General features: G+C 37.8%; 1 protein-coding gene across 3 annotated transcripts in view; it reads right to left on the minus strand.

Annotated features, from left to right (window-relative positions):
- Positions 1–23,753, minus strand: part of LOC137952839 (uncharacterized) — a 42,451-nt gene that overhangs the window by 7,379 nt on the left and 11,319 nt on the right. For 2 of the 3 annotated variants that reach the window (XR_011112325.1, XM_068799914.1), the window contains exons 10-30: positions 23,146–23,288; positions 18,375–18,469; positions 18,200–18,281; positions 18,054–18,105; positions 17,839–17,919; positions 10,484–10,579; positions 10,285–10,388; positions 9,475–9,934; positions 6,504–6,539; positions 6,191–6,413; positions 5,976–6,109; positions 5,175–5,361; positions 4,839–5,071; positions 4,653–4,748; positions 4,361–4,456; positions 4,241–4,273; positions 4,018–4,152; positions 697–757; positions 547–602; positions 366–422; positions 161–281 (exon numbers count right to left, since the gene is read on the minus strand). Coding sequence is in view for 2 of the 3 variants with exons in the window: in XM_068799914.1 (XP_068656015.1) it covers positions 161–281; positions 366–422; positions 547–602; positions 697–757; positions 4,018–4,152; positions 4,241–4,273; positions 4,361–4,456; positions 4,653–4,748; positions 4,839–5,071; positions 5,175–5,361; positions 5,976–6,109; positions 6,191–6,413; positions 6,504–6,539; positions 9,475–9,934; positions 10,285–10,388; positions 10,484–10,579; positions 17,839–17,919; positions 18,054–18,105; positions 18,200–18,281; positions 18,375–18,469; positions 23,146–23,288 (2,581 nt within the window). In the remaining variant the exon portion in view is untranslated. The remainder of the gene's footprint in view (positions 1–160; positions 282–365; positions 423–546; positions 603–696; positions 758–4,017; positions 4,153–4,240; positions 4,274–4,360; positions 4,457–4,652; positions 4,749–4,838; positions 5,072–5,174; positions 5,362–5,975; positions 6,110–6,190; positions 6,414–6,503; positions 6,540–9,474; positions 9,935–10,284; positions 10,389–10,483; positions 10,580–17,838; positions 17,920–18,053; positions 18,106–18,199; positions 18,282–18,374; positions 18,470–23,145; positions 23,289–23,753) is intronic. The other variant, XM_068799915.1, reaches the window with a different exon arrangement.

Below are 23,753 nucleotides of genomic sequence, written 5' to 3' on the forward strand. Positions count from 1 at the left end.
GCACTAGTATGCAACATGCCGTGCCACATTCAAAAACATTTCATGAATCACCAAAAACTTAATAAAGAAAAAAACAAAAGAAAAGGACAAAGAAGACACATAAAAAAACAAAAAAGAGAAACAATGTTAAGTCAACTAATATAAAGTTCTACGTACGCACCCATCCAAAATGTAGCCCCATTAGATGTATTGTGGAAGAGACCCTTGACATGAAACAGAAAGCGCTCCATGGATCTTTTTGTTCCTGGTATCTTGCTTGTGATCACTGTCCGTTTGGTCCCCTGCACTCAGCAAAAGTAAAGCACTTGCCTGAAGAAAGTCAGAAAGGTCACATTAAAAGAATAAGTTTGCTTGCTGGAACTAACCTTTGCCTCAGAACACAGCGTCTGGATGGTTCTAGTTGCTTTCTGAAGCTCTTTCACCTGTGACAAATTACATTTCAAGGATAGGCACGATTCAGTCGCTGCAAATGACCAAGTTTGAGGGAATACTAAGTACTAAAAAAAGCAAATTCAGTCACTGCAACTGACTCAGCCGGTGTTGTACCATTTGTACTATATCGTCATTGTGCTTGTCAAAGTTGGCTCTGAAGAATTCAAAAGCTGTGGAAATAACTGTACAATTAGTACACAATACAAGATTAAACAGTTTCATAAGGTAATATTTGTTCGTGAAAACTACTCTTCAAGGATTTACCTTTAAGAAGCATATCGACAAACCTCCCACCATATTTCACTGCCATGGAACACACTGCAACCTGGAAAATGATACAGTAAATTGGTTGAATTCTATTCTTTTTTCTTATTTCACATAAGAAGAATGCCATGTGATACAAAATACATTAATGATCGTCAGGGGAGTGAGGGGGCAAGAGCATTACATGTTTCCTCAGCATAGGTCCTAATTAGGTCTTTTTAAGTAATTGGATATGTCGGGCTTTCTTAGAACATGAAAAGGTAGTTTAGCCTTTTTATCTAATTATGATTAAGAAGAGTATTGAAGCTTGAGGATCTCATATTCGATAATATTCTTGTGGAAAACAAAGTAAAGAAGATATATGGAGTATGTCTAGATAAAGAAAGGGTATTATAGTCTTTAATTGTAATTAAGGCTGCTATTGAAGTTTTAGGGGTCACATTCTATAATATTCTGGTAGAAAACTGAGTAAAGAAGAGAAAAGTTGCTGTTCTAGAGGTTAGATGGGGGAGAGGACAAAATATAGGTGACAGAGAAAAGTCGTGAGCAAGAGAGAACAGGACACCAGAGAGAAAAACAATGATCAGTAAGCATTAAGGTTAGCTCGAACCCAAATCCTTTTATCAAAGCTCTGATTATATAATGATAGTATTACCCATGGATTCAACAAAAGTTATAGGAAATAATAAAGACTTCATAACAAATTGAAACTTCGATTATCACATAGAAAGTGGCAATCTACCTCAATGTACTTCATTTATTCATGAAATACTGGATTGTTTGCCATATGAGTGACTATTTGATTACCACAATGTAGTACCAAGCCAGCTTTCAAGTACAATGCATTTCCTCCAATACTGATGTCACATTAATACCCATTGGTGCATATCAATAGGACAATGTGCCAACCTTTATGTCTCTTTTAAGAAGTACATAACACAGTTTTGTTGAGACAACAATTTGAAACTAAGACTACACCACTTCAATACCTAAAAATATTTAAGAAACCCCAAATCCTTTGTTTGAAAATGGTTATACAATCTAATCTTCACCGTTCATATCTCATTCTCAACACTTATTATCCACGTATTTAGCGACAAAAACCAAACCTTTAGCTGTTTTTTCCACAAATACTGACTAATCTACTACATATCTTCTAACCCAATTCTAGCCCCCACTATCCATTTCATAAATGGATTTTTTTAACTTACACACTTTCTCCCTTCAACAGCAAATCCGACAGATGGTTCCATATAAACTTTTTTCCCTACAAGTCCCTATTAAAGAAAGTATTCTTAACATCTAACTAGTGAAGTATGCATCCACAACTTGCAGCAATAGAGATGAATTTGTTAAGCACTTGTCAGGGTAGTATGGGAATTATGAGTGTTGTTGAATTTAACTCCCAATGTAGAGATTTAGACGAGAGAAAGAGAAGTAGAACACCAAGAAAGAGAAGAGACAAAAAGAGATTTTTCAGAAGAGAACCATCTTCTCTCTATCCATCTTTACATAGATCCTTGTTTGAGTAGGATTCTCACATAATACAACTTCTTATCTAATTAACTCATAATATAACTAGGACTCTTAAGAACTTGAACGCTCCCCCCTCAAGCTCAGCATACAGATCATTAATATCCAGATTGTCATAAGTTGAAGACAATGTAGTTGACTGCAATGCTTTGGTGAAAACACCAGCAAGTGCCTTTACTGATGAAACATGGAGAGTAGAAATACTTTGATTCTGGATCTTGTCAAGTAAAAGTAACAGTCTACTTTAATTTGCTTGGTCTATTCGTGAAAGATTGGATTATTTACAATATGAATAGGAGCCCAATTATCACAAAACAGTTTCATAGGGCTTTCCATTGGAAAATGTTGCAGAGCAAAGACTTTAACCACATCATTTCACAGACTACATAAGTCCTAGCCTATATTCTGTCTCAACACTTGATCTTACCACTATATGTTTTTTTACTAATCCAAGTAACCAAATTTTCTCCAACCACAGTACAATTACCAGATGTAGATTATTTGTCATCTAAAGAACCCGCCCAATCTACATCAACAAAGCCTTTTACACACTCATAACAATAAGACGTACAATAACCCTTTCCCTAGAGATTTCTTCAAATATCTAAATATCCTTTCCAGAGTGGTTGTCCAATGAAAATTGTGTGGAGAATGTTGAGATATCGACCGGGCCGGTCCTTGTATAAGGTCTTGTTGCGCCTCTCACTAATATTGTGTGGAGAATGTTGAGATATCGACCGGGCCGGTCCTTGTATAAGGTCTTGTTGCGCCTCTCACTAATACCTCGAGGCATTAGTGAGAGGCGCAACTAGACCTTATACAAGGATTGGCCCGAGCGAGACAAATACGATTCCACACTCCCCCGCACGGGGAATACCCGTGGAAATTCGGTGGCCAAATTCACGGCCTTCGGGGGGAGCGGGATTCGAACTCAGGACCAACCTGCTCTGATACCATGTTGAAACCAATTGCGCTAAAACAAAGCCTCGAGGTTTTAGCCCAACCGGTTTCAACATGGTATCAGAGCAGGTTGGTCGTGAGTTCGAATCCCGCTCCCCACGAAGGCCGTGAATTTGGCCACCGAATTTCCACGGGTATTCCCCGTGCGGGGGAGTGTGGAACCGTATTTGTATCGCTTGGGCCAATCCTTGTATAAGGTCTAGTTGTGCCTCTCACTAATGCCTCGAGGATTTAGCGCAACTGGTTTCAACAGAGAAAACATATTCTAGCTAACAACACTTACTGGAAACAAGATATCTGCTCTTGACACAGTCAAATAGTCAATTTTTCAATTCACATCTAAAACCAATCTAGATCATAGAACAATTCATCTCCTTTTGCCTCAGCTAATAGCTTGACTTTGCGCTTCATAGGTGTGCTAATTGATTTGCACCCCAAGATTTCTGTTTCCTTCAGGAAATCAAGAGCATATTTCTGCTGTCTCCCCTTGTCCCTTGCTCTCTATCCTAGACAGATTTCCTTCCCCAAGTCCCTTGAGGTAAGTTCAAAGCCAGAGAGAGAGAGAGAGAGAGAGAGAGAGAGAGAGAGAGAGAGAGAGAGAGATTATTTCCCCAATCAGGGACAAAACAACCCTATACAAGGGCAAAAGGTTCATACCATATACAAGAATAAAATAATGGGTAGTTCAGTTTAGTGAAAGGAAAACTAATTAGCCTAAGAGCATCACTTCAATGTCTTTCTACAACTGCACAAAATATGGAAAAGCCATCTGAATATGCAACATGAAAAGATAGAAAAGTAAACAAAGGAATCAACTTATTTCCCCACCTTGTCGTTACTTCTGCACATGTTAACTAAAACTACAACCACATTCACAGACTGACGTAGTTTAATCATAAGTCTGTTAACGGCTTCAGGTTGAGTTTCAGCTCTGGCTTTCTCCAAAACACCAATTTCCTCAATCTTGAAAAATAAAACAAGTACCCAAAGGTGTGAGTTAATAGCTTGAGTATGATACTTCTACAAGGTGCCATGGAATTCAGAGGCTCACCAAATTGCTTAGGACAGCAAGATTTTCTTCATGCTGCATATAAAAGAAGAAAAAGAAAGTGTAACTTGCTAGAAAGGAGAAACCAACTAGTGATGTCACCTAGACATTAAAACCTCTTACCAGTACTCGGTACCAGATTACAAAAGTCTTGTGGCATAATGTGGGGAAACCATGACCTCCAGCATCAGACATGGAAATATTTTTGCGTAAAGGAACCTAGAACAGAATAAACATTCTGACTCTTTGAGAATTAAGAAGCCATCCTGGACATGAATCTAATTATTTGGAGTCTATGATAAACAGAAGTGAGACAACTTACAAAAAATAGAAGATGTAATGTTTTTTTGATAAATTATCAATTCTCTTAAAACACTAAACTGCTCCAGGAAAAAAATTTGTTCCCAAGGCATACCTGAGGCAATATTGAACAGGCAAGCTCATCCAGCAGTTTGGATGTGGAGTCATTGTTTGTCAAGTAGATGTGTAGTGTCTTCTCTATCATGTCTCCCTGAGAATAGAGAAAAAGGAGGTACATATTTTTTCCTTGAAATGGAAAAAAGACATAGAACAAGAGATTATAATCCCAATAAGTTCTCACTTTGCTTTTCCAATCAGAATCATGATTCTCAACATCCCAGTCAAGCAATAGCAGTTTATGAGCACAAATTCCTAGCCGGTTCCGAAGAAAAGGCTGGATCACCTTCTGAATTGAGCTTTGCAGATTTTTCTCATTTCCTTTCAACAACTTTTCAACTAATAGCTGAGTTGAGTAGATTAATGACTCTAAAGTAATAAGGACTTTGGATGCCAGCAAAGATGAGATAGAGCAGGCTACAGCAACGCAAACATGTGAGAAGTTGATGCTGCCACAGACTATAAGACTCAAAAGGGGCTTTAATAAAATTATCACAACTGATGATATATTCTAGTTTACCTATGTCCAGAAGATCCTCAAAGAAAGAATAAGCACCACAATATAAGTAGTCTACGTTTCCAGGCGAAGGGAAAGGCTTGATGCCAGCAAAAACAGATGCTTCTATTTTGTCGGGCTGGAAGGCCCCAAGCAGATCTGAGAGAGCTGCAAAATTATGGAGAAGGAAAAGGTCTGGGAGTTTTAAAATCTGCACAACAACAAAAAAAAAAAACGTGAATACTAGAGAAATTGAAGAAGTTCTCATAGCAATAAATTAGTCACAAGTCTTTGTATGCTTATGGAAGTGGCAGTATTCAATTCTTTGGTAAATAGGAAATAAAACTCAAATTGTTAGCATGTCTCTTATTCTGTTTGTTTCTACGTTAAAGTCTAATTTTTAGTAAGCCAGAGTCAATTAGTTTAGAAGTCTCAGTTTGTCATTGATTTCTTTTCTTTTCTTTGTAAAGAGAGCATCCTTCAGCAACCACGGCACTGCAGAGTTGATCACTGGTTTCTGACTGTCTTAGATTCCCTTTTCTTTTCTTGAAAATGATCTTAGAGTCCATTTTGTACTAAAAAAAAATAAAAAAATTGAAAGAGAAATGAAAATTTTCAAAGGTGGTCAATTGGTCATTAAATATCCGTTCAAGATGTTGATATCTGACACTCCTCTGTGTTTTGGACTGTCAGTCTTCTCATATTTTCTTTTCTCTCTTGTATCTTTTAATTTATAGTTAGAACAGAATTAATTGGTATCATTTTTTTTACGAACATTAAAAGAGAGCACTTTAAGGACGTAAAACGATATTAAAAAAGTTATACCTTACTGAAGCAGTAAAGAGTTTCACTAATAACAGAAACAGCTACTGAAAGCTTTGAAACCACTACACAAGGCATATCTGGGTTTCCAGCAGAGGCTGATTCAATTTCCCAATGCTCTTTACAGGTAACTGGGCCTACAAGACATAATTGTAGGTATTAGTCACGACATACATTGTATGCCCCTCTCGTACAAAACCATGTGAGCAGATCCGAACCAAGCTTATCTTCTTTCAAGAGACACACTGCAGTGACTAAATGTTTCTTTAGGGTTGTAAACAATGGTCTAATCTTGCTCAAAAAGTCCATGGAAGTAATCCTGCCAATAACAGCTGGAGCCTCGGTAGAGATAGAGGAAGAAAGAGGTGGGAATTCTTTATTAGGAGTTAAATGATCCAGCTTGTAGTGCAAATCATGGAGAAGATACAAATGTAGGGGCAGCTAGCACCAAACGAAGCATTAGTCTCAGCATATGAAATTTCAAGGATAACAATAATCTATGATAGCTTTAGTTATAATCTAAAATAGTACCTCTCCTCCAGGATCTGGACAGCAAGATCCCTGACTCTGCATTGGAAATACCATTTTTCAGTATTACAAAGCTCACAGCAACACATGATCCATGATTCAAAAAATAAAGAGGTCAAATCGTATGCAAATTGTTGAAGAACATAACTGTGAGGGTAGATTAGTGATGCAGCATGATTGTTTAAAGTCAAGGGATAAAAAATCGAATGCTTCCTCTAGAGTGTGGGCAGCCTAGATCTCACAAAAACTTAGAACTGAAATCAAGTTTAATGGGAAAAACTTGAAGTGGCAGAAATTAGGGTTTCTGCAGCTATGAAGTAAAACAGCTAACAAAGAAAAAAACACAAGGAATAAATCCATCCAAGAGAACAAAAAGCAGAGTTTTATTCAATAGCAAAAGGGTAATTTCTGTTTTACATATGAAAGCTTTTTATATGCATACAAATCAACCAAAGAGAAAACTCCAATGTTGTCCACTCTAGCAAAAACTCTTAACTAGGACTTACCAAATCTAGTTTTACTTGCTTGAAAAAACACAAAACAGGAAATAGTTTCTAACTAAAAATTTAGGCTACAGTAATTTGGAAACAAGGACCCAAACTTGAAATAGGAGACTATTACTTGAAAATACTTTCTAATTTAAAACTTTTAGCTAGAACAACACGTTGTTAAAAATAGAAAGTTACTTGTTTAGTTAAAACTTCCAACTTCAACATGGTTAAAATAGGAACTCTCACTTTAGAAAAACTTTCTAATTTAGAACATTCTATTCTTGGAACTTGTCCTAAAACAGCAGGCCTCTTTTAATAGAATCTCATGTTTTCTTCTTCTTGCATAAACAGTGTAACTTAGGGGTGATATCCTATCTTTAAATATTCCTCAGCTAGATCCTCCACATAATGGTGTATTGCATCAAGTAGCTGTTTTACCTCGCGTTAGAGCCTCTCATAGACCTAAGGTTAGTCCTTAGTCAAATTAAGCCTGAAATTATTAAGTTACTGTATTGACCCTCCCTCCCTACATTCATTAGCCATTTTGCATTGTGTTAGAGCCTCTCAAAGACCTAAAGTCAGAGATTAGAAAGTTATTATATTGACTCCCTTCCTACATCAAGTTTAGCCATTTTGCATTGTGTGTTAGAATCTCTCATAGACCTGATCTTAGTACGAGTTAAAGTCTTAGTCAGGTTAAGTCAAAAATTAGAAAGTAGTATTGACTAATTGAAGCTTTTAACCAAAACAGTAAAGTTGTTAAAAATAGCAAGTTACTTGCTTAGTTAAAACTTCTAACTTCAGCATGCTTGAAATAGAAAATTGCAATTTAGAGAAACTTACTAATCTACGACTTTCAATTCTTGGAACATGTCCCAAAATAGCAGGCATAGTTGATCATACTTCCTTCTTTTTTCATAAACAGGAGTGGCTTTGGGTGATCTCTTATCCATAAATATTTCTTAGCTAGATCCTCTACATTATGATGTACTGCATCAATTAGCCATTTACATTGTGTGCTAGTGTCTCTCATGAACCTAAGCTTTGTCCAAGTTAAAGTCTTAGTCAGGTTAAGTGAGAAATTAGAAAGTTATTCGATTGATCCTCCCTCCCTCCCTTTCTCACTCTACAGAACGATCAACAACTACAATCTCCTTATTTTTACAATTCGGGAAATGATCCTTCCTGATATGGTAACAGATTTTTAGATATTGTTATCTCCTTGTATTTATCCCTTCTTTTCTGAACTTATTACGTTTTACTGTTTATAAATGCAAAAAAATTATTGAAGAAGGAAAAAAATGTAAAAAATTATATCCAACAAAAACAAGGCCAAGAACATGTTGTCACAAAACTACAACAAAAAATGTAAAGATAAAACAAGCGGGAACTCTCAATCAACTGGAAGGAGAAAAGAATTTCCCTCCACAATAGCATGCAAATATACAAGAGCATGGGCCAACAAGTCTGTCATACTATTCACACTGCATGGATGGCACCATCTAATCTCACGAATTTCATCAAGATAAAATGATGATGTAATCACTCTGGAATCGACCACAAAGGGGCACAAAAACTTCTGAACAAAATTTGCAACCGAGAAAGAAAGGTTTTGCCTCAAAAGAGTCACAGCACCTAAAAGAGGCTATCACCTGTGATCACAAATGACACTCCTTCCCTCAGCAGACCCTAGATTACTTTGAGAGTTACCATCAAAATTCAATTTGAAGCAACCTGGAGAGAATGCTATTATCATATTAAAAATAAATCATTGGGTATACTAAAGCAGTTCCCTCCTCCCCCAAACAGAACCAATAGGTATACTAATTAAAAAAAAAGCAGTTCTCTCTCTCCCCCAAACAGAACCAATAGCTATACTAATTAAAAAAAAAAAAGCAATTCTCTCTCTCCCAAACAGAACTGGATAGGTATTGAAGAGAATGCACAAGGATAATGAATGAAAACATGATTCTCAGACTCCTCAACAGCATTACAAAACTTACAATTTGAATCTAACACAGAAAGGAGAAAGTCTAAAAAAAAAACTTCTCTAAATTGGACCCTAGTACAATGTAGAAATATGAAATAAAGTGATAATAAGAGAGAGAGAGAGAGAGAGAGAGAGAGAGAGAGAGAGAGAGAAGAGGAGAGAAACAACTGCTGTTTATGATTACACAAAGACAGTTTTACCACCCAACTTATGCTTCATAGGAAGAGAGTATACCATCAAACACAGTGAAATTACAATTTCACCCTATTCTTTCTTAGAGAAATTTTGCCTTGATACTTTCTAACATTCTCTAAGTCGTAATAACCAATTAGAACTAGATTTAAAAATTTAGACATCCAAATTACGAGCCATCTGCAGCCACTACCAGTTTTACAATATGTAAAGGTCATAAGTTTATTGCATTTTCTTAATGCAAAACATGATATAATGATAGAAAGGAAAAAGGGGGAGACTGTGGAAAAGAGTTCAACACCTTAGTAAAGGATAAGATTGACAAACAATCATCATACAGTGGCCTGAACTTGAATTTCTGTGCATCCAGAACCTTGCCCTCAGCAGGAATTTCTACGAGTAATCTCTCATCCGAGGCTTCATCCACAAGAGATTGTGAAGTTCTGTCATTGTGCAAGGGCATTGAGGAACCCTCTGCCATTTCCTGGCTTATGACAGTTCCAGCCTTTTTCAGCACATCCAAGATGGTAGGCTGTCGGAGCTTCTGGCTTGTATCAAACTTTTCTTGTTCAACTACTGAGTACTTTACACTTTTTCTCTTGTTCCCAGGAATGCCCAAAGATGCTTTCTGCCTCTTTGTTCCAGTAGTTTGCAAATTTCCACATGTGATTGAAGAACATTTATAATGTTCACTTAGGTGGAGTTCAGGTAGAGATATTGGATGCAACTTGAGGATTCTATTTAATAAACTCTCCAGAAACCTGCAATAATTTTCAAATTTCACTGCATAATCAGAATATACCTACAAGAACAATAATTTTATAAAAAATAATATCCGTCACCACAATTCAAGTACAATATTTCCTATTTCTTGCATGAAAGAAAATATGTCATATTTGGTTTACACATACCTACATAAATTACTGATGGCATATATTTTTAATAACTGATGAACTAATTTTTTAACTCATGAATATGAAATTTTGTTAAAGAAAGAAAATAGAAATACAAATAGAAGGAGAATTAAGGCCTCAAGCCTAAGAAGAGACAGAGTGAGCTTCTCCTACAATTATAGCAAAAACTGATGAAATGAATGCAGAAGAAAACTCACACAAGGTTTCTCATTCGCTTCAGTAACTTAGAGATCATCTCTTCATGTGTACTCTGTGTCACACAGTCCACTTTTCCAGCAACTTGTGTACAGAATGCATTAAGCTACAAGATAAGACAAACTTTATAGTAAGGTTCCAATATGACGCAACTCAGTTCCTTTATCTTAGCACAAAAGTGAATTAGCATTCAGTAAGTACCAATTCCCTTATCCAATTGGCAGCATAATAAAGGGATAGACCAACTATTTGTTTCTGTATTGCTGTCATAGATTTCCACTCAGCTGCCACAAAATACTGGGAAAGAAACAAGCAAGATGTGTTAGCACTTAATGCTAACGAAATCATTTGAGTCCTTTTTAATGATGACCTATGCACTTGATAGACAGGTAAATAGACTAACTGGCACTGATGAGGAGAAAACAACCTTAAAGTGGTTCAAAAATGTGAATTCCCCACAACGTGTATTAAGCTTTTCCAGTTTTACCCGCCATTATTCATATTATATATAACATATAAACAGAAATAATCTATATAAGCAAAGGCAGAAGCACAAAGGGCAGTGAGCCCAAAAGAAAGAAGAAAGAAAAAAAATACAAAGCATAAAAGCAGGAGGGGCTAAGCTAATAAATCAGGAGTGGAATTTGCTGAACAATGAAGATGCTCCCAGGAAACCTGAAGTGGTAAAATCAGATAATCATGCAAACCTCCATGGAGGCTCAACCGAACCCCTTCCCCAAGTGGTGAGAACTGAGGAGTCCCCCTTAATAATCAATCCTGGTAAAGCTGGATACCCTGAAGAACAACACTAACTTCCACCTCGGTAGAATCCACCTCCGTGATAGAATACAAGAAAGAGAGAAGAGTGAGTGCCACAAAAACTCTAATGATGCTACTAATACCCCCCAAATAAGTATCACCATCAGAGGATCTCCACAGAGGCTCAACCGAACCCCTCCCAAGAGGTGAGGACTGAGGAGTCCCCCTTAATAATCAAGGAATATGAAAATCAATCTTGGCAAAGCTGGATACCCTGAAGAGTAGGGTTGGCATCGAGCCGAGTCGAGCCCAACCTCCTTATGTTCGAGCCAAGCTTGATTTAAATATTTCGAGCCGAGACTCGTCTCAAGCCTAAAATTGTTATCGAGCTCGAGCCCAACGAGTTCGAGCCGAGCTTCGAGCCGAACTCGAGCCTCAACATATATTTAAGACTTTTCAAAAAATATATATCGAATAAAATGTATATAAAATTATGCATACATTTTACATAAAATTGGGCATAATATATATATATATATATATATATATATATATATATATATATATATATATATATATTGGGCATAACCTCTACTTAAAATTGAGCATAATCTATATATATAATACTTGTATAAAATTCGGCATGACCTCTACTTAAAATTGGGCATAATCAATATACATAATACCTGCATAAATACTCCATAAACACTCCATAAAATTGTCTATACATTCCATAAACACTCCATGAAATTGTTTATACACTCCATAAAATTGTTTATACACTCCATAAAATGGTCTAAAACTCCATACACTGCATAACATTATAAATAAACTCCATACAATAATCAAACACAACAAAATTAAATGAAATATCACTATCAATTTACAATCACCCAAATAAAAACTATAAATCCTTTAAATAAAAACCTATTATTATTTGAGACTTACTAGAAAATTACAAGAAATATTTTAAATTTTTCTTAGGAAAGTTAAATGGACCTCTTATTACATTTTCTAAGGAAATAAATAAAAAATAATAATTAATCTAATATATTATTATACTTATCGATAAATTTTTAATCACATAAAATGTCAAACACAAAATTGCTATGAAAATTGCCACATGCTCAAAGTATTATATCATCAACTGTCAAATACTTATTCAAAATTTTTCTATATGGTTTTCGAACCCATCTTGGCAAGAAAATCTTACTTAGAAAATTATATGATTTTTTAAAAATAATTTATAATTAGAAAAATATTTTGAAAAAAACATGGGGCACTAATGGTCCCTATATTTCTACTAAAAATGTTTTTTCAACATTTATTGAAAAAACCACTTATAGTCTTTAGAAACGTATTTCTACTAAAATATCTTTTCAATTTCTTTAAGAGCCATGAGGAAGGGACAAAGAGTTTTTTTTTTTTCCTTGTTTATGATCTCGCACGTAGGGGTGGCTTTGAATAAATTATATATAAAATTATGCATACATTTTAAAAAAATATAATGATAGGGGAGGTTCAAGATTGAATTTCAATAATGGATTAAAATGCACCAATATTAATCTTTTTTACTCCAATTGTTGTCTAGCTTGTTTTGTAATTTTTGAATCTGTTATGGCCTCCTTAGTGCCCCTAGATGAAAATTTATATTCTAGGAAAAACTAAAAATATTTTTCCTATGATACATATTCCCAAAAAAACCTTTAAATAAAATTTTATTACTATTAGTGACTTATTAGAAAATTACAAGAAATATTTTAAAATTTTCTTAGGAAAGTTAAATAGACCTTTTATTGCCTCTTCTAGGGAAATAAATAAAAATTAATAATCAATCTAATATATTAGTATACTTATCGATAAATTTTTAATTAAATAAAATATCAAACACAAAAGTATTACAGCATCAATTGTTAAATATTTATTCAAAAAAATTTTATACAGTTTTTTACCCCATCTTGGTACGAAAATCTTACTTAGAAAATTATATGATTTTTAATAAAAAATTTCAATTAAAAAAATGATTAAAAAAATATTAGACACTAATAGTTTATAGAAACTTATTTCTATTAAAAAAAATTAATTTTTTCGAGTGGAAAAAGTTTTTTTTTTTTTTACTTTATGATCTCGCACGTGTGAAATCGCACGTGCGAGTTCATCTTCCCGCGGGGGAGGGGGGAGATTATTTCTCCCCTGAACTTAGGTTCTGGGTTTCCGTCGAGACGACGCGGAGGGAAGGGGGTTACGACGCCGGGGAGGACCTGTCATCGGGGATGACAGCGGTGACAAAAGTGGCGGCGAGGAGAGGAAGAAATCGAACGGACGGCCACAGAGGCGGCCGGCGAGCAGCTACGACGGCGGTAGAGGCGGCGACAACAGCCGACAGGAGGGGCTCGACGGTGATGAGGGGAGGAAAAAATTTCCCCCCCTCGCTCTCGATCCCGCTCCCGATCCCGATACTGATCCGACTCACCTCGTGCCGGCTCGCAAGCCGACAAACCGAACCTGGCTTCGGTCGAGCTCGACACGTTAAGGTAAACGAGCCGATTTCGAGCTCGAGCTCGATAGATAAGGAATCGAACCGAGCCAAACTCAAGCCGCTCGCAAGCGGGCTCGGTTCGAAGCCACCCCTACTGAAGAGCAACACTAACTTCCACCTTGGTAGAAGCTACCTCGGTGATAGAACCCGAGAGAGAGAGAGAGAGAAGAGTGTGCACCACAAAAACTCTAATGATGCTACTAACACCCCACAAATAAGTATCATCACTAGAGCAATCTCCATGGAGGCTCAACCAAACCCCTTCCTCAAGAGGTGAGGACTGAGGAGTCCCCCTTAATAATCAAGGACTATGAGAATCAATCCTTGTAAAGCTGGATACCCTGAAGAACAGCACTAATTTCCAACTTGGTAGAGTCCACCTCTATGATAGATCCCAAGAAAGAGAGAAGAGTGAGCGCGATTATTGAAATCAATTCAAAGTAGCGATGTCGGAGTGCGATGATGCTTGCTCGGGCAATAGACAAAGCGACCGGCGCTCTCATCACCACCTAGGCAAGGAACTCTGACCACCTTCGACGACAATGGTGAACTCGGAACAACATACCCTTTGCTCCAAAGATGACGACGGGATCACCTCTCTTGAGCTTGCATGAGGGTTTTCATCGGTTTCCTAGTAGGACGACGACAATAGGGACCTCGGAACTGATCACAATGAATGGAAGACTGCGAAATCGCAATTGGCATGCAATGGAGACAAAGACAGATTCGTGCCATCGATTCTCTTTCGTCAACTCAGAAATGATCATGCGACACATTGTAGACGAAAACAGAAGATCGCTTTGCATTACAATGAAAAATGGGGTGAAACGTTCCTTTGTTTCGATTCCCATGGCTGCAAGAAGCTTTTTCCTCCAATCTTTCGACGGCATTACCAGTGGCTCTACTTTGGCGTCGAAACACAAGGAACTCACCGTGGGAGAAATCACCTTCCCTCTCTCAGTCTTTTGATACCGGAATCTCAAAGAATGCAAGATCGTCTAGTGTAGAGGCGGCCTCGTCATGGCCAAAATATTCTTCCCGAGATTGAGCAAAGGTGGACTAGCCCACGACAGGGTTCAAGATGAGAAATGTGTGGGATGTAATTAAGGTGGAGTTGGGAGGTGAACCAACTGGTTTCAGTGAGCATGTTGATTAGAGGGTCAATGGTGACAACAATAGATAGTCCCAACAATCTCTCATTATTTGGGAAGGCTTCCCCCCTTGTAATCTGTTCAATTGAGCTTTTTCTTAATAAAAATCAGCATCTTTAAAAAAAAACAATAGACAGTCCCAAAGCTGATCGGCCGTCAGAAAGGAAGCGAGTGGGGAGAGACATTATGTTGTTGGGGGGGTCAAACTCAGCTGGTTGGGTCAGAGGGTTGGAAGGTGCTATTTGTTGACTCGGAGAAGGTAGCAATTGGTGATTTTGGAGGGGTGGTGGTTGCAAGCAAATTGATGGAGAGGTCAGATTTTGAATGCGCGTAGGTAGGGGTAGGAAAGGCGGGGGGTTTGTCTAGGGAAGTGATGGGGTTGGCGAAAAGTTCAGCAGGCATTCAAGAAAGGCCTTCCAGCCGAATCCCATATTCGTCAGCTCCAGTACATAAATGCTAGCCATAAGGAGGTTTCTGCAGTGCAGAACAATTTTGCGTTCACGCTGACAACGGAAGCAAGCAACAGAGATAAAGAAGGTGAAGTTTCCAGTCCATAGCTCCAAAGTCTTGTTGAGAGAGTCTGTGCCCGAGGTCGCACTCTCGAACTAGCTACAGAAGGCGCAACTCGCAATAATCAGTATGCAGATGAATGATCGTTTTGCTCCGTTGGAGGAGGTAATGTGGATGACTGCAGCGAAGGTATGGCTGAGCTTTTCCATTGCAATAGTGGTTTTTCCAAAGACGAAGCAGAAAACTACAAACTTGGGTGGTGGTTGTCTTCTGGCAATTGTTGTAATAGTTATTTTTTGTCACAATTTTCTTCCATAGGTTATTTTTATCTGAGCTGAATGAACATGGGCATTTTGATAGGAGCATTGAATCACACTTTTAATACTTCTAATGCCTAATCAATTAATGCACCTTGATTTACACACTTCCATCTAATAAACAACATGGTATATGAAGTACAAAGAGGTGTCCTACTAGAGAAAATTTCTCTCAATGGTCTCCAACCTATTGATCATTGCCACAGGGCATAAAAGAAAAGGTAAAAAATAGTCAGGCAAGCCTATCAGGGTGGTTTTGATAAGATTTGCCCACCCAACTAGAGGAAAGTGGGTTATCATGCCAATTATCAAGGCACTTCTTAAAAAATTAGATAATAGGGTGCCAAAGAGATAGATTGGTGTGCAAAGTCAACCTTCCTCCTTGGAGGCATTGGGATATGTATTTTGATATATGTAATTTACTTTCTTTTATTAACTGTAATTGGAAGCACATTCCTAGATCTGCCAATCATTTGGCAAATATTTAGGCTAAGTTGGGTATTTCACTCCAACACCTTGTTGTGGAGGAAAGCCCTCTTAGTTAGGTTTGTTGTACTCTTCTCCCTATTTAATAGTTTAAACATCCTTTATTTAAAAAAAAAAAAAGGATTGTAGAGGCCTCTAAATAAAGATGGGGAGGCGAAGGTAAGAAGCAAGAAAGGCATCCACAGTGCATCCAAGGACTGATGAAAAAGGCAAGAGAGTCAAGACTGATGTTTATACCATATGTGAGAATTTTGACCAAGTGACGAGCTGACCAGAAAAGACTTCGTACACTGCCACACGGGGTTTTATGCTTGCATTTGGTTAAGATCCCCACTAAAGTAGTTGATGTCATTTGCAAAAAGGACCAAAGGCATTCTAGGCTAAAAACCCACGGAATGTGATGGGGAAACTCAATCCCTCTCCCCCTAGCAGTCTAGAAAATAGTCGTGAAAGCATCACCAATATTGAAAGAAGTTGAGAGAGAGGGTCTCCCTACTAGAGGCCCCTAGAGGTTGGAGCTGAATTGGCCATGCATAGACCCATTTATGATGAGAGATAATGCAGTCGAGGAAAGTCAACTCCTGATCCACATCCTCCACCACTCTCTGAATCCCATTCTAAGGCAGACAATGTCAAAGAACAACCAATTCACTTGGTCAAAATCCTTTTCCATATCCAACTTAAGAATGGCTCCAAATTAGCTAGTTTTGTGAAGGGTATGCAAATTTCATTGGTAGATAAAGCAGTGTTTGACTTCCTTCAAGTAAAGCATTTTGGTTGTTATGTCAGAGTGGTTCCGTCCACTCTTGTAGGCAGTAGCTTTTCACACCTAACAGATCGGTCTGTTGGCTAATACAACCCAACAGACCGATCTGTTAGGTGCGGAAAGCTACTGCCTACAAGAGTAGAACCACTCTGACACCCACCCCGCCCATTCTTGACTGTCTCTCACGGGATTCGAACGCAGGACGTGGCGTGCCCAGCTCTGATACCATGACAGCGGCTAGCCAATACAACCCAACAGACCGATCTACTAGGTGCGGAAAGCTACTGCCTACAAGAGTGGCCGAAACCACTCTGACATGTTATTGATAATGTTTGGAAGAACCTTCTGAGCCTTGCGGCCAAGACCTTAGCAATAAGCTTAAGAGCTAGAAATGAAACTACTGAGACAAAAGTCACCTAGACTGTCTACCCCCTCCTTTTTTTTTGGATTAGCACAACAAAGAAGCTCCCATCATGCCACTATTGATGTCATGTTCAAATAAATCACCGAACAACCCAAGAATGTTCCCTTTGAAGAATTCTCACCCTAAACATGTGCAACTGACATCCCTAAATTTAGTTGTTATTCTGGGTTCCAAATCCGTATCTATGATGGATCTAACTCCTCAGTTGAAGAAATAGGCAATGCACATTTACCCTCTTTCAACCTCTCTCATGCTTTTATCAATAAATCCTCAAGAGATTCAAAATATTTACAAAAATGCACTTGGGCTTAAAAACTAATATAAGCACGAAATTGGTGGGATAGGTACGCTTTTTGCAAGAAAAAAACACCTACACCTCCTACCTCCCGTTATAATAAAAAGCAGTTGAACTATCAAGGAAGACAACCTTTTCACTTTCCTATCTTATTCACCTCTCTTTTCTTTGTTTCTCCTCTTCATTTTTCTCCAATTTTTAATTCCGCTTCTAAAATCCTCTCTCTTCTACTTCTTCTCCTACACAGTATTGCCATCAATAATAAAAGACGCTTAACTTTTTTTTTTTTTTAATGAAAAAGAAGCCAACCTTTGGAGATGGAAGATGCAAAGGACAACCAAGTAGGGCATCAATGCCTTCAAGAGATCCTTGATTTGTCAATCTCTCAACCTTTTAATCAAAAAGTAACTTATAGTAAATTCTTTTGAAAATAAATTATAAAATTTTTTGAACAAATTGCAAGAGTACTATTTCATCACATAGTGAACAACATTTCCAAAAAAGAGAAGAAGTTACACACTCACCACAGACAGTAATAGGAAATTAACAGGCAGGACCTGTAAAGAAGATGAAGACCTGCAAACGGAAATGCATAGAACGCTCAGGAACCACCATCCATGATAGGAGCATAATAAAATTACCTAATTCAAGAGTCCAATGAGAACATCACTGCTGCACGGAAGAGTGAAGTGCTGGCAATATATTCAAGCATAACGGTGTCAGATCACCATCTAAGTTCATCCACAATTCTCCTGCAACATCAGAAAAAAAAATCATATTGCATTATGAAAGTACAAACTGCTTTAGTCCTTGGCATAGTAAGTTGAAACTATTATCCAATATACCTTCCAAACCACCATAAGAACTTTTTCTTAACAACTGGCCTTCCTCAAGATCAGACAAGAACCTCAGCTCAAAATCTCCCACAAGTTTGCTCACCCTGTAGTTATTAACAAAAGTCATGTTATCAACTCTATTCATCCGTTAAGCCTTCAGGTATGCACAAATGTTTTGTGAAAAATGTAAACAAATACCCAAAGAGCAAAATAGAGAATTTTTAGAAGAAAACATTGAACTAGAAGAAGAAGAAGTTATTATTTTGACTGTTCAGTGATGAAATGGAAATGAATTACCAATGATCAAAACTATGTACTTGCATCATATCTTGGGTTGCATCTTTTCATTGGAAAATCCTCCTAGCAATTGTAACAATCAATTCTAGAGAAGTATGAACAAAGCCTAGAAACTGGGAAGGGCCAATTTACTCTCTCCAGCAGGAAGAGCTACTCTTATTAAGGCTACTTTGGCTGGAATCCCCAACTATTTTCTATCATTAGTGCGGTGTCCAGCAAGCATTTCAGCAAAACTTGGAGCCCTACAGTGTAAGTTTCTATGGCATGGAAGTTCAAGCCAGTTTAAATAGCCACTTGTCAAGTGAGACCAAGTCTGCCTAAGTAAGAAAGAAGGGAGCTTTGGGATTAAAAGTATTGCATAAATGAGTCCAGCTTTGTTGGAAAAATGAGAAGTCTCTTTGAAAGAAGGTGATTTACAAGAAGTACGGCTCTTGACCAAAACAACTGGCTAGCTGCTGACCTAAAAGCCAACTAAAGTGTACAGCTTTTGGTTGCCAAATACAGAAACAGGTTTAAACATCATAATACATGTAAGGGAGAGCTCCTCATCAAAACTATGTGTGGTCTATATGAGGCTGTTTAGACTGGCAAGAAACCAGAAAATCAAAACTACAGACTCAAGGGTGGCAGGTGAAATTGGAGGAAGCTAGAACTCAAATTTCATAAGAAACCTGAACAAAGAAGAAGTGGAGGAGCTTTCCAGCATGATGTCATTGCTGGAATCCACATCTCTGACTTTAAAAAGGATGATGTAGTTTGGAGCACATGTGCGAGAACTCTCCATTGCATCATATTATGCCTAGGTTAATCACAGCAGCTCTCAAATGAATCAGCAGGTGCTAGCAAAATAAGGGGGAAAAGGTACTCCAGTTCCTTTGGACAGCATGCAGGAAAAGCACATACATGTGATAAATTGAGGAAGAGGGGACAAGCAGTAATAAACAGCCACTGCAAGTTATGTGGGGAAGTAAAAAAAACTAGCAGCCACAGCAAGTTATGTGGGAAAGTAGAAAAAACTAGCAATCACTTTCTCTTGCACTATCAGTTCCATAACAATATGTGGAGAGCAGTTTTCTGAAAATTTGGCAAAACAGTAAAGTTTTTCTCAAGCTTCATCCAGCAATGTCACGCATAGTCCTAGAGCAAATATGGTAAAACACTCGGGAAAGCTGAAATAGCAGCGTAACCTGGCAGGTATGGCTGGAAAGAAACAGAAGAACATTTGAAAAAGCATAAAAAACATAGGAAGGAACAACAGAAAAAGTAATGCACATCATATGGGCCAGCCCCTTACATGGAATGCACCCATTCCCAAGTTCAGTATCAGGAAGCATCAAAGATCAGTATTGGGAAAGTCCCATGGTCCAGTAGGAACCCCCTCTTCACAATTGGCTGAAGATGAATTCTGATCAGTCCTCTCTAGGGAAACCTGGCCTTACAGAGGGTGAAATAATCAGAAACGATGAGAGGTCGGTCCACCAAGCCTTCTCTGGGCCAGCCGAGCATTGCAGCTTGAATGAGGTGGAATCAAAGGCATTATTATCAGACGTTAAGCTAAATTGGCAGCACTTCTCAGAGCCACTAGTAGTTGAAGATGATTCATTGCTGATAATAGGCTGGATGAGCAAGAATTCACCCCCACCTTGGAGATTTGGCCAGCTCTTTGATGAGATCTCTAACCTTCTATCTCTTGGCAGATTAAATGTGCGCACCATGTCCCAAGATCAGCATATTCATATTCAAACAAACTCTCAAAATATGGGGTTACTTGATGGGGCAACAAGTTAGGCCCAACAGGATAAGTGTCTTGTTCTAATACCATGTTAAAATTGGGTTTAGGTTCATCCAAAAAGACTAGCCAAATTACAAAGTCATATTAGTTTATGGAGGAGATATCAGCAATGTCCTCTCCTAAAATTGGGTTTTAAGTTCAAGTTAGGAAGACAACTTACCTTATGGAGGAGATATCAGCCTACGGAGTGGACTGAGAAGATGGACTAGCCTCCTATGACACTTGATTAGCCCATTTTGGTTTACCGAACTTGTCCCAACATTGTTTTGGCATATGATTTGTTCGGACACAGTGAATACATGGCTGTAACTCTCAGCCTCTACCTCTTCCTCCTCCTTGCTCACTACTGCGAAAGATTGAAATTTAGGGCAGAAGCATTATCTCCCTTTAGTGACATTTCAGAAACGGAAGCCAAAGCAGGCTCTTCCTTCAATAAACAGGCAGAAGTCTCTTCAAAGGATTGCAAGGTAGTACTCACCAGCTCTAATGTGATCACAATACACTCACAGCATGAAATGCTTCTCTTTGCTGCTTCAAAGACGTCTCATCTAACACCAATGGATGATAAAACAAATGCTCCTGCCACAAACTATCTAAGTCACCTATAAACTCAGTCAATGACTTCTCTCCCTGCTGCATAGTAAGGCCTTGATATAGAAGTCTTAAATCTTTGGCATGTTACCATTGTTAGAGAAGTTCATCTGCAATGTTATTCCCCTAGCAGTCTTATTAAAACCTACTTGATTAACAATCTGCACATCCATATTATTCAATAACCATACCATAACTGCGTAGTTGTCAATCTCCACCCTTCTGTTTGAGTTTTAGAAGGATCATCAATCACAAACTTCGATTTTTTTTTTTTTTTTTTGCAAACAAGAAGATATAAACTGCTTGCGCCCATACCACATCACTCTTACTGAAGTGATCAGAGTAGTATTACTATCCTGTTCATACCTTGGCAAGCTTCATATCATTTGACTCAAGCATAGTTCACGATTTTTACAATGATACATCCATGGTCTCTTAACTCACCCAACTCAGAACATGTTGTCTCAATGTAGAAATTTGTTCTAACAGTTGTACAAGCACAAACTAGGCGCTACACCTTCAGATTGCAATGTCACACATAAGAAACATAAAATATGATATTATGTGAGAATTAAACACATCAACCACCAAGTAAGGCTGATGCAAGCAGGCACAGCTTTAAGGCTAAAAATCCCTCTCAAAGGCACTTAATGATCATAGAGTGGGTAGAGGCACTAAATACAACTTTCTAATCGGTAGGCAGTCACATACAGAGGCAACCTGGAAATCACAAGCAGAGAACCAAACCCAGAGGTGTCATAAATCATGGAGGTGATAGAGAGAGGATAGAAAGAAAGAGAAAGATATATTAAGAGAGAAATTACCTGTGTTGATCATTTAAAATTGAGAATTGGGGAAGAAAGTTGAAAGGCAGACAAACTAGGCTGTCACACTTGCTTCAATAGTTGTGGATTAGGGTATTATCGACCCCAAAGCCTCTTAAGTATAGTTAATTATTAAACTAACAATATTGCCTTTAACTATCCAGCTTGCTCATACACCTCACTATCTCCCAAAAAATATTGAACTTGACCTTCTAAATATAAGTAGGTTTTCCGAACCGGTGGGTTGAAACACACAGATTTTAATGGGAGCAGGTCGGGTCAGGGGGTTCAGACTCACTCCTATTTTGGGTCAGTCTCCTCCAACCTGCCCCAAGTCCAGCTCTAAGCTCAGGTTGAGCCAATCCAACTCGGCTGACCCAACCCAGTTTCTAGGTCGGAAAACCCAGAATATTACACTTAAACTTAGAAACTGATATAGAATAACAAAATAATGACATTCTGACTTCTATAACTTTTTAAATTATAATTGAAGAAGAAACAACTTCCTATAGAAACTAGTTAAACTATTGTGAAGTTGGGTCCAAGACCTATCCCAAAATGACTAATCATCTTAAGAAACCTCTTTCCCAATTAATAAACTTAAGATTTTTTATCTCGCTAATCCATGTGGGACTATTCCTTAACACTCCCCCTCACGTGTATGCCCACTGGGATCTTACATGTGGATAATTTGAGTGGAGGCCCATATACAAGTACTTGTTCTGATACCATGTGAAGTTGGGTCCAAGGCCTATCCCAAAATGACCAGTCATCTTAAGAAACCTCTTTCCTAATTAATACACTTAAGATCTTTGATCTCACTAATCCATGTGGGACTATTCCTTAACAACTATAATTTTTGGACAGACAATCCCCAGTATCTCATGCATCCCTGAAGCACCAAGTACTTGCTCAATCACTTTTTTTTTTGTTATACCTGCTCTATCACTTCAAAATACTTAAATAAGTCTAATCTAAATTTGCTTTGTCTATTTTGTCACCAAGCTTTACTTTTGCATGATATGTTTGGCAAAGGTCATGCCCTCCAACAGTGTGATCTTTTAACTCCTCTTTTGGCTTTCTTTTGACAATATTGAGCCCTCCTCTATGCTTGAACTATTGTCTAGGTTTTAATAAATTCAGCTAAGGTATTCAAAACAAACACACAAAAAGGTCTAGTCTTTAACAAAAAATAACACCACCATTTTCTTCCAATAAGATTGCATGACATAGTAAGTAATTTTCAGTTTCAATGGAATCCTTTAAAATACCCCACCACTCAATAACTGCAGGGTGAAGAGATGTTTGCTCCAACAATGAGAGAAGTTCATCATAAAATAGGATTAGAGGTGATGGCATCATTTTGCAGGAGTCCAAAGACAATCTTAGCAATTCCAAAGCCTCCTCAATATTTGCTCTCTGAGAAAATAAAAAATGGGAAAAATGAGGTGACGACAAAGAATATAGTGGAGAAACAAAAGATGCATGCATTGTTGTTTAATTATATGAAAGGACATAGGAATCATGAAAATATAGTAGAGTTGATCAATAGAAAATATAGCTGATAAATTCCTTAAAAGTAGAGTGTCAACAAAGCATCACTAAAATATGAGGAAACGTTAATATATATATATAAAACAAATAAGGCTTATTATTTATAGTTTAGTTAAACATTACCATTTTATTAGGTAATATTTGTCATGTTGGCCTAGTGGGCCCTATTGTGTAAAGGCGCTTTATAGGCAAGCTTCCCGCTCTATTGCGTTCAAGGACTATGCACAAAGTAGCAAGAGGGGCACAACGCACACAAGCCCGCAAGCACAGCAGCTGCCAACGGACTCTGCTGTTTTCTAGTTGAAATGGATGTGTTTTGTACTCCAAAAC

The sequence above is a fragment of the Aristolochia californica genome, unplaced genomic scaffold (genome assembly GCF_029961685.1).
Source record: "Aristolochia californica isolate CCGP_79_NKW_82.1479 unplaced genomic scaffold, dmAriCali1.0.hap1 SCAF_16, whole genome shotgun sequence".
Classification (NCBI taxonomy): domain Eukaryota; kingdom Viridiplantae; phylum Streptophyta; class Magnoliopsida; order Piperales; family Aristolochiaceae; genus Aristolochia; species Aristolochia californica.